Source organism: Macaca thibetana, chromosome 5, assembly GCF_024542745.1.
Source record: "Macaca thibetana thibetana isolate TM-01 chromosome 5, ASM2454274v1, whole genome shotgun sequence".
In the NCBI taxonomy this organism is placed as follows: domain Eukaryota; kingdom Metazoa; phylum Chordata; class Mammalia; order Primates; family Cercopithecidae; genus Macaca; species Macaca thibetana.
The window spans coordinates 61,489,578-61,507,861 of NC_065582.1; the positions used below are offsets into that span (position 1 = coordinate 61,489,578).

At 38.9% G+C, this 18,284-nt stretch overlaps 1 protein-coding gene and 1 pseudogene across 11 annotated transcripts in view; both read right to left on the reverse strand.

The window, feature by feature from the left end:
* Positions 1 to 18,284, reverse strand: part of LARP1B (La ribonucleoprotein 1B) — a 156,657-nt gene that overhangs the window by 56,261 nt on the left and 82,112 nt on the right. Inside the window, exon 12 of one of the 10 annotated variants that reach the window (XM_050791528.1) lies at positions 6 to 4,316. The exons of the other annotated variants lie outside the window; for them this stretch is intronic. Coding sequence (XP_050647485.1) covers positions 4,212 to 4,316 — 105 coding nt within the window. The 3' untranslated portion in view covers positions 6 to 4,211. Of the gene's footprint in view, positions 1 to 5; positions 4,317 to 18,284 lie in introns of those variants that run through there. 10 annotated transcript variants of the gene reach the window in all.
* Positions 5,298 to 7,863, reverse strand: LOC126955001 (fos-related antigen 1-like; annotated as a pseudogene). The gene is made up of 2 exons (XR_007725787.1): positions 7,826 to 7,863; positions 5,298 to 6,919 (listed from the first exon to the last, which is right to left on the reverse strand). The product of XR_007725787.1 is annotated as a fos-related antigen 1-like (transcript).

An 18,284-nucleotide genomic window follows, 5' to 3' on the forward strand; every position in this document is an offset into this window, starting at 1 on the left:
TGAAGTAGAATGGAGGAATCTAATTACTAAACTGGCTAACAGAGTAACCAACAGACAATAATTGATAGCAACCTCAAAAAAATGAACTTCTAAAACAGGGATTAATCACAATGGAGTGAAAAAGATGTTCTAATAAAGAATCTAGCATTAAACTTAATAACAACATTCAGAATCTAAGAAGCATATAAAACCCTAAAATATTATGATGATTTTGTAATTAAAAAACACGAGCACACAAACTAATCATTAATTATTTGTTGAGCATGTACATACAAGACTACCAGGTATTACAGAAGTTACAAAGTAATCTAATACAGGTTCCCTACCATTAAGGAATTTATATGTTAGATGAAAAGGAAGAAATGAACACATAAAAATGAATAATATTAGGCAGTGTGTGAAAAGCGATATTGGTATAAAAATTAAGATCATCAGGAAGCCATCACAGAAGAGATGGGACAAAAGCAGCTCTTGAAGGATGAGAATTTAGAGAAAGGGAGAAGCATTCTAAATAGGTAATGTGAGCAAAGATAAGACGCTTAGAAAAAGCAATGTGTTTATTAGAAAGTAATTACGTGAATGAGAATATCTGTGTAGAACCAGTGGCAAAGAGGCCTGATGCGGAAGTCGGAGAAAGCTACTAGAAGACCTTTAATACTGGGTCAAGAAGATTTCACTTTGTTTTATAACAATGGATGCATGTGATAAAGATAAATCTGGATGGCCCTGGATAGCTGCAGCGAAGAGACTCAGTAGGTTTGAGTTGTTAGCTCAAAGGAAGTATAGACCCCTCTCTGACTCTGTTGTTAGCTCAAAGGAAGAATAGACCCCACTCTGACTCTGGGGTTCTGGAGGCTTCCCCTTTGTAATTATTATTACATAGTCACTTAGGTGTTTCCATCCCTGCCCTACAAATGTGTGGAGCGTTACAAAGGGTAGAGGTCATTCTCTACTGGAAGTTCACTTTGCCACAGGTGCATAAAGACCCTCTATGTCTGGCCTAAACTGTAAGAGAAAAAAGGAGTTTGAGGGACTGCTTACACTCTACTATTTCTTCTAAGTTTTTCCCAATAAAACCCTATATCACATCTATGCCACACGGTACTAATGGGTACATGAATCTTTACAGGGCAACATCCAAAGAGGGTTTAAGCAAGTAAAAAACGTAACAAAGAATTTGTCAGATTGAAGCAAATTTAAAATAGGAAGCAAATTAAATATCATTACAAGTAGTAGCTTGCTCTTAATAACAAAAGAATCTTTTCCTTCTGTCTTCAAAGATGAAGTCACTTGTCAGCTCAAACCATTTATTAAATCCCAGTGTTAGCCTTTTAGATTATGATCTTTTTATCACTAAAGTATCTTTAATTATGTCAAAATGTATATTTATCAACATTTCTTCCTCAAAAGTTTTCAATAAGCTCTTCAGGCTAAATCAGAATCATTGCTCACTCCTCTTGTCCCTTATCTTGCTACAGAGCTTGCTATTAGCAACTCCCAATTCTGTAAATAATTATTGTATGTTTACTACATGCCAGAGATAAATAACACAATTCTACCCTGATGGAAACACAAGTTGTATATGTTTTAGTTTTTATTTTTAACTAATTCATTAATGTATTACACACACACACACACACATGAGAAGTGTACAAATCATAAGTATACATCTCAATGAATAATCAAAGGTAAACAGACTTAAGTAATCACCATTCAGGTAAAGCAATTACTAGCACCCTAGAAGCTTCCTTTTCATGTCCCTTCTGGTCAGGATCTCCTCTTTCTCCCCCCAGATAGCTCATACACTGACTTCAATACAATAGGTGTTTTGCATGTTTCTGAACTTTATAAAAATTGAATTATACCGTATGGTTTCTTTCATGCAAAATTATGTTTAGGAGATTGATCCATGTACATGCGTGTAATCACAGTTTGTGGCTCTACAGCAGAGGTCAGCAAACTACAGGCCCAAAGGCTAAAGTCTGTTTTTATAAATGGCTGTTTTAGAAAATAACCACACCCATTTGTTTACATATTGCCTATGACTACTTCATTGCTACAACTGCAGAGTTAGGTGGATAACGTATGACCACTGACAACGTATGACCCACAAAGTCTAAGGTATTTACTATACAGCTCTGTACAGAAAATGTCTGTCTACCCTTACTCTATTCTACCATATGAATACACTGCAATTTTTAAAGAAATCCATTCTGCTATTGATGAGCATTTGGGTCCTTTCTCAGATTACAGCTATTACAAATGAATTCCTATAAATACGTTTTTACAAAAACTTCTTTTGGTGAACAGGAACACAAATTTTTGTTGGATATTTACTTAGGAGTGGAATTGCTGAATTGAGCAGGTTTTTATTTAGCCTTAGTAGAAAATGCCAGTTTTTCACAGTGGTTGTACCTATTTATTTCCCCATTAGCAGTATATTAAAGTTCCTGTTGATCTACTTCTGCACCAATGCTTGGTATTTTCAGTCTCAAAATTTAGCCATTTGAACAAGAATGAACCCTAATGTAAACCATAAACTTTTAGTAAGAATGACGCATCTAGGTAGGTTCATCAATTGCAACAAATGTACCACTGTGGTACGGGAGGTTGACAATACCGGAGGCTATGCTTGTGTGGGGGAAGAAGATCTATGGAAGATCTATCTTCTGCTCAATTTTGCAATGAATATAAAACTGTTCTAAGAAATGTGTGATTCCATCATGTAACATTCTCAAAATGACAAAATTATAGAGATGAAGAACAGATTCGTGGTTGCCAGGGGTTAGGGATAGTGGAGGTGAGGCAGGTGAGTGAGACTCTAAAGACTCTAAACTTTAGAGAGCACAGGGAGAATTTTGTGGTAATAATACAGTTCAGTGTCTTGACTGTGCTGGTAGTTATATGAATCTACAGGTGATAAAATGGCACAAAACTATACACATACATTTGTGATAAGAAATGTCTATTTTCTGGTTTTAATATTATACAATGTATTTCCTTTTTTTCCCCCCGCCTAGAGACAGAGTCTTGCTCTGTTGCCCAGACTGGAACACAGTGGTACGACCACAGCTCACTGTAGCCTTGAACTCCTGCGCCCAGTTGATCTTTCTGCCTCAACCTGTAGCTGGCACTACAGGTGCATGCCACCATGACAGGCTGGTTTTTTTTTTTAATTTTTTTTTTAAGAGATGGTGTCTCACTATGTTGCCCACACTGGTCTCGAACTCCTGGCCTCAAGCAATCCACCTGCCTCAGCCTCCAGAACAGCTGGAATTCCAGGCATGAGCCACCTTGCCCAGCATTGTGCTATAGTTATATAAGATGTATATATAGTTATACAAGATGTGATATTTGAAGGGAAATGAGGGTATACAGTACCTCTGTGTACAATTTTTGCAACTTCCTGTGAATCTATAAATATCTCAAAATAAAAATTCAGAAAAAGTTTTTAATGTAGTCGTCCTGGTAGGTATACGTGTTATCTCACTGTAGCTTTAATTTGCATCTCTCTGATTACTAATGAGGCTGAAAACCTTGAGTATATTTGCTGATTTGGATAGCTTCCTTTGTTGAGGTGACTATTCAATACTATTGCTCATTTTTCTATAGGGTTGTCTTTCTCTTATTGATTTGTAAGAGTTCTTTATAAAATGTTGTAAATACCTTTTGACACTTTTTAACTTGCCTTTTTATTCTCTTATAGTATCTTGATGAAAAGAAGTCCTTTAATGTAGTACAATTTATCAATCACTTCCTTCACTGTGTTTCCTGTTCAATAAATCTTCCCCAATCAAATATTACTGAGTTATTATTTCTATAAGTTTTATTATTTTGTGTTTCACATTCAGAACTATAATCCAATTGGAATTGACTTTTCTAAACTGCATCCACATTTTCTATAACCTTACTGATTTTTTGGTTCTGATTGCTCCATCTTACACCTTTCTTTATAAAATCTCCCACTATGATTATGAATGCACCTATTTGCCTGTAAATTTTATGTATTTTGAAGCTACATTATTAGAGGCACACAAATTTAGAACTATCATATCTTCTGAGGCAATGAAACTTGTCATGATTATAAAACATCCATCTTTATATCTTGAATAAGTTTTGCCTTAAAAACCTACTTTGCCTGGTACAGTAAATAGAGTTACACCAGCTTTGTTGTGTTTATTGCCAATATTTATCTAAATATACACACATATTTACCCTTCCCATTGCTCTTCATTTCTTCCTGCATCTCCAAGCTTCTTTCTGGAATCATTTTCCCTGCCTGAAAAATTCCCTTTAGTATTTTCTTTAAAGCAGATCTGCTGAAAATAAATTTTCATAGTTTTCATGTCTCTGATAATATCTCTATTTTACCTTCATTTTTATACAGGTTTATTTAGAGCTTTATTTTACACCTCATAAATTCACCTATTTAAGCGTACAATTCAATTATTTGTTTACCTTTATTCTTGAACACTATTTTCCCTTACAGGCACTGTAACTACATCATCCCTTTGTTCCCTCACCTCCATTATTTCTACTGAGAAGTTAGCTGTAAGTCTTACTATTAATGCTTGTAAAGTAATCTGTCCTTTTTATCCAGCTTTTATTTGTTTTCAGTTGTTTTATATGGATGGTCTCGATGAGGTTTTCTTTGTATTTATCTTCTTTGAAGTTTTTAGGACTAGAATCTGTCCTTTGGTGTCTTTCATCAGTTTTGGAAAATTCTTACCCATAATCTCTTCAAATATTACTTATGCTTTATTCTCTCTCCTCCCCCTTTGGAGGATTCAAAGATATGTGTTGGACTATGTCTCTTACACCCTTTTCTGTATTTTCCATCTTTTTGCTCAATGCTTCACTCTGGATTTTTCTTTTGATCCATCTTCTAGTTTAATAATTATCTTTTCACTGTCCTGATCTACTATTAAGCCTACCCATTGCACTTATCATATTTTGCAGTTCTAAAATTTCCACTTGATTATTTTTTAAAGTTTCTGGCTCTATACTGAAATTCTCCATCTTATCTTTTATTTTTTAACTTACTAAAAATAAAGTCTGCTTGATCTATTTTCTGGATCACTAGGGGTCTGTTTCTATTTCCTGTTGTTTCTTTTGTTTTTTTCTATCATATCATATTGTCTTCTGATATTCCTGATTATTTTTTGATGACCAGACATTATTACTAAAAGTTTGAGGCCTAGGATGGAACTGGCAGATGCGTCTGAGGGAAATGAAGACCCAAATGTCAGCCTTATTTCTCTAGGTTTCCTTCTCTTTCCAGACCTTTTTTTATTTTAAGCTTCAAGCCTTTTATTCCATTTTGGTAGGTTTGTATAAAAATACTCTCTTTAGGAAAATAAACAGCAGCTGCTCTCACTATGGAGGCTTGGATTCCCTGGAGCTGAAGGTTTCTCAAAGCTGAGATCCGCAGATCAGCTCATCACAGAAACCATGGGCGCCTCCTGAGCTGTGCAGTTCAGGAGGGGGCGGCAAAATGGCCTGGTCGAATCACCTGCTGCTGCTGGCCGTGGGGCTGGAGAGTTAGTGCTCTAGGTGGGTAAAGTGGCACCTTCTGTCAGGGGGTAGGGTTGGGTGGATCACAGGAAGAGGGTAATGGAGAGTGTGGCAGTGATCTGGAAGGGGTTAGGGCTCCAGAGGACCTCTAAGGATCTACAAAGTCTCTAGGCTGCCAGGATTCCTCCGGCACAAATGGGAAACATTTTGTCTCTGATTTAGTGCAAATTGTGCTAGAGAGGCCAGCTCTTGAGAAACAGTGGGCAGCTTTGGTGGCCCCAAGCTGGCTCTACTGTGAAGCACAATAGGGTCAGTCTCATTAGAGGGATGGAGAAGAAGCTGCTGGAGTTGGGTATGGGATATTGTCCAGGTCAGCTGGACCGGTGTGGGAAGGGGAGGAGATGTTGCTTAGGGTGACACCTGCAGCGAGTAAGGCTCGGGTGCCTCACAAAGCGAGAACAGGTGGAGAGCCAAGGGGGTCAGAGGGTGGGTCTCCGCTGCTGCTGCTACTCCTTTGCCACGAGCTGAGGCACAGGGCTCAGGAGTGCTGGCATAGGTGAAGACCAGGTTGGGGGTGAAAGGAGTTAGGGAGGGTGTGGTCATAAGCGTGCGGGTGTGCAGTGCCTCAGGTTCAAGTACAGGCCCTGGGGAAAGGGAGATACAAGGTACAGGGCGGCAGGGGGCTGACGGGCTGCTGGTGCTGCTGGTACTGCCTGTGTCCCCCTCCTTGGCTCCTTCGGGGATTTTGCAGATGAGTCAGTGGGCTTCCAGCACCAGCTCCAGGCGCTCCTTCTGCTTCTGCAGCTCCTCAATCTCTCTCGGGAGCGCGGATTTCTCATCTTCCAGTTTGTCAGTCTCCACCTGCAGGAAGTCGGTCAGTTCCTTCCTCCGGTTCCTGCACTTGGCCGCAGCCAGCTTGTTCCGCTCCCGCCTTACTCGGCGGCGCTCCTCTTCCTCCAGGTTGATCTGTTCACAAGGCCTTGGACGTACCCCTGGAGGCGGCCCTGGGGCCCGGATGACTCCTGGCTGGGGTTGTGGGGGTAGTTCAGAGGCCTGGGGTAACTGCTGGGCCCCAGGAAATGAGGCTGTACCATCCACTGCAGCTCCTGGCTGTCACTCATGTTGTTGACGCTTGGCAAGAGGTGGAACTTCTGCTGGGCTGCCCTGCGCTGCCACCAGGGGCTGCGCGGGGCCGCGGTACCTGCCGCCGTTCCGGGAGCTTGGGCCAGGTTCCCCGAAGTCTCGGAACAGGCCCGGGGCTGGCGGCTCCACGGGGTCCACGGCTGCTGGGTTCTGACTCTCCAGATTTTGACCACATGATGTTTTACTGTCTTGGCCCTCTACTGTGCCTTCACACAGATTTTTTAAACCTACTTTTTCAGCTGTTCTCAGCAATAGGGTTGATCTGAATTAGCCAGTCTACCACAACTGGATGCACAACCAAAGCCTAATTTTTTTTTTGTTACTGTTATTTTTAATAAATTTATACCTTGCCTTGTTCAAAAAGGGACAAAGAGATTTAATGATCTAATGGATATAAAGAAAATTTGTAGGCTGGGCACAGTGGCTCACACCTGTAATCCCAGCACTTTGCGAAGCTGAGGCAGGTGGATTACCTGAAGTCAAGAGTTCCAGAGCAGCCTGGCCAACATAGTGAAACCTCATCTCTATTAAAAATATAAAAATTAGCTGGGCATGGTGCCAGGTGCCTGTAGTCCCAGCTACTAGGGACGCTGAGGCAGGAGAACTGCTTGAACCCAGAAGGCGGAGGTTGCAGTGAGCTGAGATCACACCATTACACTCCAACCTGGGTGACAGGGCAAAAACTCCATCTCAAAAAAAAAAAAAAAAAAAAAATTGTAAACAGATTACAATTTAGTATAAGTCAAAAACAAACATACATATGTGGTACAAAGGTAGAATAGGAGAGTAATTTTTCTGGGATTGAGCATAAAATTTATCAAATAAAAATTTCCTGGAAGAGTAATATCTGAACTGGGGTTTATTTAGCTAAAAGATAACGAGTTTGGCAAGTAAACAATGTGAAAAGCCACTGCAGGCAGAGGAAACAGCACATGCAACTTGGTATGTATAGATATAAATTTTAAAGCAAGAGCAACAGGACAATGAAAATATGTGAAAGCCAAATCAAGAATTCATGAATTCTTGCTTGCCAAATAAGAACTTTATCCCGAAGGGGGTTCGAGGAACCACTGAATAGAATTAAGAAAAACAGAGAGATAATCACATTTATATTTTATGATGATGAAGGATTTTAGAAGGATGAAGGATTTTCCTTGGAATCATTTACTTTGAAAAAAATGTAAGCCTGAAACTATCAATGGCCATTGTTGCGCCCACTCAGAGAAAGCATAAATGAAAATGAAGCTAACACAGAGGAAAGTACACCAAAGATAGGGGTAAAGAAAAGCAAAGTCATTCTTTGGTGTCTTATACAAAGCTTTGCCTAAAATCAAGAACTGCTTCTTGGACTTGTAGTAAATTATCTTATTTGCTAGGAAAAAAAAAATGAAATGAGAAATAAGGAGGAAAGACTACTCTGACAAGAGTTAAGCTAGAAAGACAATGAACTAAAGCCAAAAACCTCCTATAAAACTTCTATAGAGAGATGACGCATGGCAGTAGGAATGAATATGAAAGGACTGATAGGACCTAGTGACAAATTACATGTTAGAAGTTAGGATAAATGGATGGGGACTCCTAAGGCATCCAAGCAAAATAAAAAATATAGGTTTGGGGTAGGTTTTCTTTCATTTTTTTAAATGAGAGACAGAATATAAAAAAGATGCCTATGAAACATAAGACAAATAACTGGAGAATTTAGTAGGCTACTGGTAATATAGTTCTAGAGTCCCAAAAAGACACAAGGGAGTCATTAACATACAGTTGATAAATAAAAACCCAAAACTTAAGAATAGAGTCTACTATTTCTGGACAAGCTATCAAAGCAATGAGAGAAGTAGGCCAGGGATAAACCAGGGAAGACCACATTTTAAAAGGCAAACTGGTCAGGCACCGTGGCTCATGCCTGTAATCCCAGCACTTTGGGAGGCCAAGGCAGATGGATCACGAGGTCAGGAGTTCGAGGCCAGCCTGGCCAATATGGTGAAACCCCATCTCTACTAAAAATACAAAAATTAGCCAGGCGTGGTGGCACACACCTGTAGTCCCAGCTACTCAGGAGGCTGAGGCAGAAGAATCACTTGAACCCAGGAAGCGGAAGTTGCAATGAGCCAAGATTGCGCCACTGCACTCCAGCCTGGGCGACAGAGACTCTGTCTCAAAATTAATAAATAAATAAATGGCAAACCAAGGCCAGGTGTGATGGTTCATGCCTGTAATCCCAACACTTTAGGTGTTCAAGGCAGGCAGATCAACTGAGGTCAGGAGTTCAAGACCAGCCTGGCCAACATAGTGAAACTCTGTCTCAACTAAAAATACAAAAATGAGCTGGGTGTGCTGGCGGGCACCTGTAATCCCAGTTACTCAAGAGGCTGAGGCAGGAGAATCGGCGCTTAACCCAGGAGGTGGAGGTTGCAGTGAGCCAAGGTCGCACCATTGCACTCCAGCCTGGGTGACAAAACTCTATCTCAAAAAAAAAAAAAAAAAAAAAAGCAAACCAAAATTGTAAACTTAAAACTGTAAAATAATACATTCTGTTGTGTATGCTTTATCACAATTAAAAAACAAAAGTAAAAAAGAAAGAAGAAAACCACTTTGTTGCGCCATAAAATATACATCTGCTGAACAGATGAGGACATGCTGGTTATAAGCAGGAGCCATCTTGAGAGAGCTCTAACCTGACTAGGTTTGAGATATTCTGAACATCAAAATGAATGACGACAAGAACAGATAGAAATCCATGTTGGAGTCCATATTAGCACTAAAAAGGGAGAAAATTAAAATATAAAAATAAAAAATGAAGTGGAGAGGAAAGTTCTTCTTTATAGAAGAATACTGACAGACGTACAGGGAATAACAAATTTAAAAATCACCATCTTGGCCAGGCACAGTGGCTCATGCCTGTAATCTCAGCACTTTGAGAGGCCGAGGCGGGCGGATCACGAGGTCAGGAGATCGAGACCATCCTGGCTAACATGGTGAAACCTCGTCTCTATTGAAAATACAAAAATTAGCTGGGCGTGGTGGTACGCCCTGTAGTCTCAGCTACTCGGTAGGCTGAGGCAGGAGAATCGCTTGAACCCGGGAGGTGGAGGTTTCAGTGAGCCGAGATTGTGCCACTGCACTCCAGCCTGGGCATAGAGCGAGAGTCCACCTCAAAAAAAAAAAAAAAAAAAAAAAAATCACCATCTTATAATAAGCATAATAGCTGATTCAAGCAAAAATCATTAGTGGAAGCTAAAATATTGAATAAAGACTGTTGGGGAACACAGTTTTAAAATATCACTCCAAGGATCATTTATTAATTACAAAGAAGAAAAGGTACATTTATAGTGAGCAAATCTGGTAGATATCATCATAACCAAATGACCAAATCACCAATTCTAACCACATCAAATTTTGTAACTGACATCACATGTCTCTAGAGAGCATATACTGAACAGGGCACATTCCCTATATAATGTTCTTGTCAAAAATACTTAACCTGGCTGGGTGTGGTGGCTCACGCCTGTAATCCCAGCACTTCGGGAGGCCAAGGTGGGCAGATCACTTGAGGTCTGGAGTTCAACACCAGCCTGGCCAACATGGTGAAACCCTGTCTCTACTGAAAATACAGAAAATTAGCCGGATGTGGTGGTGCATGCCTGTAATTCCAGCTACTCGGAAGGCTGAGGCAGGAGAATCACTTGAACTCAGGAGGCAGAGGCTGCAGTGAGCCAAGATCGTGTTACTGCACTCCAGCCTGGGTGACAGCGAGATTCCATCTCAAAAAAAAAAAAAAAAAACTTAACCTGAAGCTAATCATATAAACATATTGGGCAAATCCAAACTGAAGGACAAAACAACTGGCCTGAACTCTTGAAAAACATCAATGTCATTAATAGCCAAAAAGAAAAAAAAAAAAGCAGGCCGGGTGCAGTGGCTCACACCTGTAATCCCAGCACTTCAGGAGGCCAAGGTGGGTGGATCACAAGGCCAGGAGTTCGAGACCAGCCTGGCCAATATGGTGAAACCCCATCTCTACTAAAAATACAAAAATTAGCTGGGAGTGGTGGCGGACACCTGTAGTCCCAGCTACTTGGGAGGCGGAGGCAGGAGAATTGCTTGAACCGGGAGGCGGAGGTTGTAGCAAGCCGAGATCAGGCCACTGCACTCTAGCCTGGGAGACAGAGCGAGACTCCACCTCAAAAAAAAAAAAAAAAAAGCAGCATAACTGTTCTAAATGAAAGAACATTAAAATTATATGACTCTCAATGCAATGTGTGATTCCTGGCTGGAACTGACTTAGAAAAAAATAAAAGAAATTAAAAAGGACAGCTGAGATAATTGGAGAAATGTAAATATAAACTGCATATTCAATAATAGCATTCTATCAATGTTAAACTTCTTGTGTTTTTGATAATTGTGGTTATGTAGGAGAGTATACTTGTTTTTAAGAGATACTTGCTGATGTATTTTAGGATAAGTTGACATAATGTCTACAAGTAACTCTCAAATGATTCAGGAAAAAAATGTACATATATGCACCTATATATATTATACGTAGAAAAAAAGGCAATATGGTAAGATGTTTGCCGAATCTAGGTGAACAATATACTGGCATTCCTCATATTATGTATGTAACTTTTCTGGAGGTTTGAAATATTTCGAAATGAAGACTTGGAGGGAATAAAATATAGATGCATATTACTGATACGCAAAAATATTCATAACATTAAGTGAGAAAATTACATTGTCTTTCAAAGTATACATTTCTCTGCAACTCATATTGGTCTGACTAGAAAGAGGAAGTTTAAGCAACAAAGATTTCCCTTCAGCCAAATTGCTTGAAAGAACGCTTGGTGCTTTGACTTTCTCACTTCCTATTCATGTCAATGTGAATTACAGTCTGATGGTAGGTCCAAGGTGGTCAGCAGTAAGGGATTTTTATTTTTTTATTTTATATTTATTTATTTTTTCCTAGACAGAGTCTTGCTGTCTTGCCCAGGCTGGAGTGCAGTGGTGTGATCTTGGCTCACTGCCAACTTCCACCTCCCGGGTTCAAGCAATTTTCCCTGCCTTAAAATAAGAAGTCAGTGGGGGAAAAAAGATGAAAGCTGGTTGAGTGCAGTGGCTCACATCTATAATTCTAGCTATTCAGGAGGCTGATGTGGAAGGATTACTTGAGGCCAGGAATTCAAGACCAGCATGAGCAACACAGCGAGACATTATCTCCACAAAAAAAGTAAAAAATTAGTCAGGTGTGGTAACACATGCCTGTAGTTCCAACTACCAGGGAAGCTGAGACAGAAGGCTCCCTTGAGCCCAAGAGTTTGAGGCTGCAGTAAGCTATGATCTCGCCACTGCATTCCAGCCTGGGCACAACAGGGTGAGACCCTGTTTGAAAAAAAAAAAATTAAACCTATAGTTGAGATAGAATGTGTCCCTTTATGGGTCATAATCTCAGACACCGTTTATTTTCTTGGCTTCTTCAATGAAACTATATATAATAACCACACCTATTTTTTTGTTGTTTTGTTTTGTTTTGAGATGGAGTCTTGCTCTGTCGCCCAGGCTGGAGTGCAGTGGCACGATCTTGGCTCACTGCAACCTCCGCCTCTTGGGTTCAAGTGATTCTCCTGCCTCAGCCTCCTGAATAGCTGGCACTACAGGTGTGTGCCACAGTGCCTGGCTAATTTTTGTATTTTTAGTAGAGACAGGGTTTCACCATGTTGGCCAGGATGGTCTCGAACTCCTAACCTCATGATCCGCCTGCCTCGGCCTCCCAAAGTGCTGGGATTACAGGCGTGAGCCAACGCGCCCGGCCCACACCTATTTTTTTCCCCTCCAAATTACCACTAGTGGACTTCCTGTCTCAATTGTTCCCTCTCCTTTTCTTTAATAACTTAAAACGTTCAATCACTTTTCCTGCTTTAAGTCTCCCTTCTTTACTAAATACTCCAAAATCTACATTTCTGACCTTCTTATCATCTCTAGGATTTAGAGAGAGGGTAAAAGATATTTCACATGAATAGACACCATGACATCAACTCAACATTTCCAAATCTGATCTCAAGATCATTCTCTCCTAGGTTTTCCTTGTTAATGTCCCTACTTCTTTCACAAGGTATTATGAACTGTTTCTTTAAAATCTCTTCCAATTTTGGCACTTTTTCATTCTCACGTAAGTTGTTAACGAATGTGGAGAAAATAAACAATATTCCTTTTGTTTAGCACTTCATTTCACCCTTGGATTATTATAAGTGGGTTTTTAACTCAACTTCTGTCCTCCTCTATTCTGATCTAGGTTAATGCCTCACATATATAAACCTATTAAACCACTATTTTGATCATTCCACTTTCTTTATAAAAACTACAATTGCTCTTTATTCTAAATTCCTATGTAACTTTCAAGATACTTTGCAATCTGGTCCCTCCTCACCTACCCAAACAATCTTCAGAGTACTGTAGTGCTAACATTTAACTTATAGAAATTCAATTATACTTGTTTAGCAATAATCATACACTTTCTAAATGTGCTAGCAATGCCACTTGCTATTCTACTCAATGAATGTATGCACTGATGTAATCAAACCCAACTGTTAATGCACAGAAAGAAAAACCTAACGAAAGGATGAATACATTTCGAAAATGTCCTGACCACTGAAAAGTGCCCAAACAAGTATAGTTTTACCATATCCTTTCATGTTCAAAAAATGCTGAAAAGCATAGGGAAATAACAACTAAAAGTAGAAATAATTATTTTAAATATTAACCTCAGGCCGGGGCAGTGGCTCACGCCTATAATTCCACCACTTTGGGAGGCCATGACAGGTGGATTACTTGAGGTCAGGAGTTCGAGACCTGCCGGGCCAACATGGTGAAACCCCATCTCTACTAAAAATTCAAAAATTAGCCAGGCATTGTCGTGACCACCTATAATCCCAGCTACTCAGGAGGCTGCGGCAGGAGAATTGCTTGAACCTAGAGGGTGGAGGTTGCAATGAGCCGAGACCCCGCCACTGTGCTCCAGCCTGGGCGACAGAATGAGACTCCATCTCAAAAATAAATAAATAAAATAAAAAAATAAAATTAAAAAAAATAAGTTTCTAAAGAGAAAGATGACTATGGACAGGAAGACCCACCAAATTAGCATCTTTATAAATATGCTCAAGTACTTCAAAATTCAAGCACTTCAATATTTTACTTTATAAATATGATCCTGCTACATTACTACATACATATTTAGAAGCTTTTTTTTTTTTGAGACAGAGTTTTGCTCTTGTTGCCCAGGCTGGACTGGAGTTCAGTGGTGCAATCTCGGCTCACTTCAACCTCCACCTCCCAGGTTCAAGAGATTCTCCTGCCTCAGCCTCCCAAGTAGCTCCCACAGGCGCCCACCACCATGCCCAGCTAATTGTTTTATATTTTTAGTAGAGAGGGATTTCACCATGTTGGCCAGGCTGCTCTCAAACTCCTGCCCTTAGGTGATCTACCCGCCTCAGCCTCCCAAAGTGCTGGGATTACAGGCATGTGCAACTGCCCAGCCTTAGATGCATATTAAAGTGTAAGGCTATGCATAAAGTGATATGTATTTTACTGGTGATTTAAGAGAATTAGGAATATTTTGATCATTCTCAATTTTCAACTTAAAAGGGCTCTAAAACCTATTCCCAAATAATATTGAACTCTGTTAGATAATTCACATACTTAGCTCTCATTAGACAATGTCAAGAAACCTTTTGTTACTCAGGAGCCAATTTCGAAAAAAAGTTGTAAACTCCGTATTTTTTTTCATAAATTATATCAACAGGCTATTAATAAATACATTTGTACTTATATATTACTGCATTCTATCAATGAAGGAGTGACTAGAAACTTTACAGATTGTATTATAATTACTGGCCATAACTCTTTTTTCTTTTTTTACTACTGGCCATAATTCTATATTTGATGAAGACACTTCAGAAACTCATTTGTTTTCCATTTATTGACTTTATAAGTTTTTAATTTTGAATTCTGGGTCACAAAAAGTACTCTTCAATCCACTTTATTTGAAACACAAGATTTTCTTCAGCCACTGTTCTAGTAATAACCATATACAGATTTCAACATTGAAGAGGCAATCTACCCACTTAGAGCACCCCACACTACTTTCTGTCCTCAACTTCTCTTTTTTACTGTTCCCCTTCATAAATCAAGCCCACCAGCTACCTTCTCTAGCTAGACTACTTATTCTCTGGTTTGATTTTGTACATATATCCAAACATTGTCTAATAAGGCAAAACTCTTGCATGCATCAAGGGCAGGAATTTTTGAAAGAATGTATAAAAGAGCAAATTTTTCAATTGCTGTCTTAGCAGTGAGAAAAAGGGAAAGACTCTGCCACAGAAATCTGAGCAAAGAAACCAGGCAGTCTTAGAAAAAGGGCAAGAAAGAAGCCAGCCAGTTGTTTGGGGCTAACTAGTTCACGCCTCAAACCAAATATACAAAAGAGGTCTCTCATCCCAGCTCAACAAAGAGGAGAATCATAAAGAATCTGGGGACTGGAAACTCCATTACTCCTCAACACTGTTCACAAATTGCCTATCACTATGCTTAGCACCTAACAGCTACTCAAATATCTGTTAAATGAATAAATGGATAGATGAATGAATGAGTGAACAAATGGGATAGACACTGTAGTCAAGGTGAATGTGTTCCAATGGAAGTTATCCTCTGTGTCCTTCATTTTTGGTCAGGAATACTAAGCATAACTAGATCAGATGTTTTATAATACACACTATTCATTATTTAGGACCTAGTTTTAAGTTCTAGGCTTCTCTAGGATGCTGCCCTTGATTATGCCAACGTAAAATTCTCAAAATTCTTTCATCCAGCTATTTTTAAATAACTGTTTTACTTTGAAATATCTTGTATGAAACCTATGTGTACGGTATAAAAATTAATACAATGAATACTACATGCTACTACCATCTATGTTAATAGGACATTGCCAATATCCTAGAAGTCCCTTGTTTGCCCTTGCCCAATCCCATTCCCCTCCTTCTCTTCAGAAAAACCACTATATTGACCTTAGCAAAGACCAATTTCCTAACTGTTCTTTCATTTATTACCTTTGAAAGTTTCCCTATGCAATATATTTCATTTCCCCTGTTTTGGAACTGTATATTAATAAAATCATATTTTCTGCATATATTATATGGCTACCATCCACCAAACTTTTAAAAATTCTTTACTTTGGAATTTTTCTAACATATAAAAAAATAGAATAGTATAACAAAGTCCTATATACACATCACATAGTTTCAACAACTATCACCATTTTACCATTCTCTTATTTGATCTATATTGGCATTGTTTTTAAAATCATCTTCATTTCTATACCAATTATTTCACTGTTAAATACCATACCATTGTATACAAAATACATATAATACCATTTTAGACATAATGAAGCTATTAGATTTAACAACATGTATGTGTCTCATAGTCCACACATTCAAAAGTTTCTCTATATGTATACGTATAGACATAACTAGAAATGGAATTGATGCACACTAGAAATATGCATGCATACATATGTACATGTGGAAATGGAACTGATGCTTCTTAGGATACATAAACAATCAACTTTAATAAGTAATACTAAAGTTGGTTGTAACAACTTAATGTAATACCAACAGTGATGTGTGAATTCATGTTGTACCACTTCTTTACCAAGACTTAATATTGTCAGACTTTTTAATTTTATGATGTAATGTGTATGGTCTTCTGCTTCTGGCTATGATGGAGTAACCAATACCAGCCTGTGCCTCCTAATGTAAATAACCATAAAACTGATATGAATATGAAACAACTATTTTTAGGGATTGAACAAAAGTAGTGTAAGACTGTGATCTCTGAAAGAAGAGCTCACAAAATGGGCTCCACAATCACCCCAGCTCTCTTTCTGGGTACAATTTCCTAACCATGGCACAGCAAGCTTCAGCCCAAGCAAAGTATAACTGTCCTGCTGAGCTGAGAAGGTAGTGCTTTAGAGTTCAGTACAGTTTAAGCAGTGGAACCTGTGGAATAGAGCACTGGAGACAATCTATGCAGGGAAGAGTCGGGCAATAAGTCCATGTGAGGGTCAGGCTGCTGTGTGTCCTTGCCTGGAGGCAGAGCACATGTGTTCAGGATAAGACTACCTAAGACATATCCTAAAGTGACTGCTATGTGGTTAAGCTGAACAGATATACTAAAGGTCCAGTAGTGCTGGGGGATGGTGAGCATACAAGCCCAGTTAAGAATGGATACCCTTTGTAAGCCACTCGTTAACACTCTGGGCATTCATCTGTGATACAGTTTTGAAATGAAGCCATGCTACAGAATAAGATCTACACTCAAGTACAGAGAATAAGACCTGCTCTAGACTCACTAGCAAAGCCTAATATAAAACCTGACAAGATCTAGAGGAGACACAGAATGTGGAGGTTAAGTTCTGTCAAGTTAAAGAGGCTTTCCACAGATCTAACCTAACAAAGAGTAAAATAAGCCTACACAATTGCAAGTGTAGCCTACAACACCCAATAAAACAAAAAAACTCAACAGCCTTCAGAGGAAGATGACATCTATAATCTCTACAGCATATGTATAATGCACATTATAAAATTTTAAAAAATACTAGCAGTGAAAATAAATAAGAAAATGTAACACATAGTCAAGGTAAAAAAGCAGTCAGTAGATCGCTCAAATGTTATCACAAGATTTCAAATGTCAAATGTCAGATTTTAAGACAAGGACTTCAAAGCAACTATTATAAATATATTTGAAGAAACAGAAGAAAAACATGGTCTTAATAAGTGAACAGATACGAAATCACAGCCGAAAAAATGCAAACTATAAAAAATGGAAATTCCAGAACTGAAAAATATATACTTGGACGGGTCTAAAAATAGAATGAAAATGATAAACAAAAATTAGTGAAGTTTAAGTCAGACTGATAAACACAGTCCAATCTATAGAACACAAATATTTCAGGAAACAGAAAGAACCAGACATGGCGGCTCACGCCTGAAATCCCAGCTACTCGGGAGGCTGACGTGGGAAGATCACTTGAGCCCAGGATTTCACAAGAAGTCTGGGTAGTATCTCAAAAAAAGAAAACAAAAAAACAGAAAGAACCTCAAGGACCTGTGAAACATTATCAAATAGCATAACATACCTGTAAGTGAATTCCCAAAGTAAAAAATGAATAAGGAACAGAAAAAATATTTGAAGAATTAATGACTGAAATGTCCCCAAATTTGATGAAAAACATCAAATTACTAATTCAAAAGTTTCAGCTAACCTCAAATTGGATATATTCAAAGAAAACCAAACCAAGACACATCACAGTAAAACTGCTAAAAATCAATGGTAAAGTAAAAGTCTTGAAAGCCAGAGAGGAAAACAACACATTACACACAAGGGAAAAAGAACACAAATAATGGCTGACTTCTGTGGTTCTCAACTGGGTTTTGATTTTGTCCACACCTCCACCATACATTTTTTATTGTCATGGGATTGGGGTGGGGGGATGCTACTGGCATCTTGTGGGTAGAGACTAGAGATAATGCTAACCATCCTATGACATATAAGACAACTTCTACAACAAAGAATCACCT